The sequence below is a fragment of the Hippocampus comes genome, unplaced genomic scaffold (assembly GCF_001891065.2).
Source record: "Hippocampus comes isolate QL1 unplaced genomic scaffold, H_comes_QL1_v1.1 scaffold295, whole genome shotgun sequence".
NCBI classification, from domain to species: domain Eukaryota; kingdom Metazoa; phylum Chordata; class Actinopteri; order Syngnathiformes; family Syngnathidae; genus Hippocampus; species Hippocampus comes.
The window spans coordinates 1042962-1044500 of record NW_017804848.1 but is presented as its reverse complement, the minus strand read 5'-3'; the positions used below and the strand labels follow the sequence as shown (position 1 = coordinate 1044500).

Sequence of the window (1539 nt, the reverse complement as noted above, 5' to 3'; positions counted from 1 at the left end):
AGCCACCGGCGGGACCGGCCTCGGGGCAAACGAGAAAACAAAAGAGAACAAGAGCGCTCGCCGGGACACGCGCGAGCCCCCGCCTCCAAACGCGCATGTGTGCGTCACCTTGGTCAAACTGCTTCTGGATGTTGTCCTGGTCCGTCTTGTTGCCACTGACGCGGTACAAGCCTTCCGTGGTCAAACCTGCCAACACACGCGCAGCGGCAAACATGAAGCAAACGCGCCGTGACCGTCGATTCGCCGGCCCGCCAAATGGCGCGCGGCAAACAACAGGACCCCGTAGCGCTACGCGCGCATGGATCCGGAGGTCGCGCGTCCGACTGAAACGAACGCAAAGGCGAGGAATCTCATCCGCCGCAGCTGCCCATTGACCGCGCGTGGCAAGCGAGTCGGTGGCGTGAAACGAGGCGAGAGGACCAACTTTCCGATGCCCAACCAGCAGCGGCTTGGCTGGTGTCCGGACCCGATCGGCCGCTTCCCCAAAAGGGGATGGATGGCAGCGGGCTTGCGTGCACGCCTTCCACCTTCATGTTTCTTCAAACACATGAAAGGCGTGACACGTCAATTTCGTGGAACGGCTTGATTTGGGCTGGCACGAGAGAAAAAAGGGCCATTTGAGGGCCTTGGTTGGTATTTTGAAAACTGATTTTTTTTTTTACATTTGGTCTCAGGACAAGGGCAGTTACTCAGAAACGGCAACATTTGAGCGTTTTTTCTGTGGATGGTTTCAAATGTACAGTCATGGGTGGGTGACGTCAACAAATTAGCATGCGCACGAAATTTCCACGCCTTTTCCAAAACTGTCAAAAATCTGACTCGGTCCAGGAAAATCGATTTTCAGCTTCTACAATTGTTCCGGGTTCTCCGTGACCGTACAAACCCCGGCCGGGGTGAGGGAGGGCTTTTTATTTCAGTCTCATCAAAATGTGGGACAAGATACGACAATGTAGGAATCATGCCAACGATGCCAAGATGTTTTTTTTCCTTTGTGTGTGAACTCAAAGAATGATGAATTGCGAGACTCCTAAACATTATTAACGAATACATTTATTACAATCCATATATTGTTTGACAGCAAGGCTTAGTGCCGTGTGCTCATAAAAAGGATGTGCGGGTGTGCTCGAAGATGCCAGTGCTATACAAAAAAAAAAAAAAAAAACCAAAAAGGGAAAAATGTCAGGTGGCGGCGGCGCAAAGAGAGAAAGCGGGGCTCACCCGTGCGCTCGATGTAGTCGACGCACTTCTCGATGAAGAGCGGGATGGGCCGCTCGGGGCACACCAAGTTGTGCAGCGGGACGCCAAAGTAGTTGCTCTCCCACGTTCGCCGCGTGGGCGGGTACAGCGGCTTCGGCGCCTTCGACGATTTGGCCTGGACAGCAACGACAAGAAAAGATGGCGTGACGACACCGTCGGCGGCGCTCGGTGCGACTGCGAATCTGATGAAATGAACTACAAGTGCCTGGAGCCTTCAAACGCGGGCCGTATTGGGTTAAGGTCCCGTGATTGACACGCGCAGTCTAAGACCTTCCTTCCCCC

The 1539-nt window shown here is 53.8% G+C and overlaps 1 protein-coding gene across 1 annotated transcript in view; it reads right to left on the bottom strand.

The window, feature by feature from the left end:
- arhgap5 (Rho GTPase activating protein 5) overlaps positions 1-1539 on the bottom strand; it is a 29376-nt gene that overhangs the window by 17022 nt on the left and 10815 nt on the right. The window contains exons 4-5 of the mRNA XM_019878652.1: positions 1219-1372; positions 109-186 (exon numbers count right to left, since the gene is read on the bottom strand). Coding sequence (XP_019734211.1) covers positions 109-186; positions 1219-1372 — 232 coding nt within the window. The remainder of the gene's footprint in view (positions 1-108; positions 187-1218; positions 1373-1539) is intronic.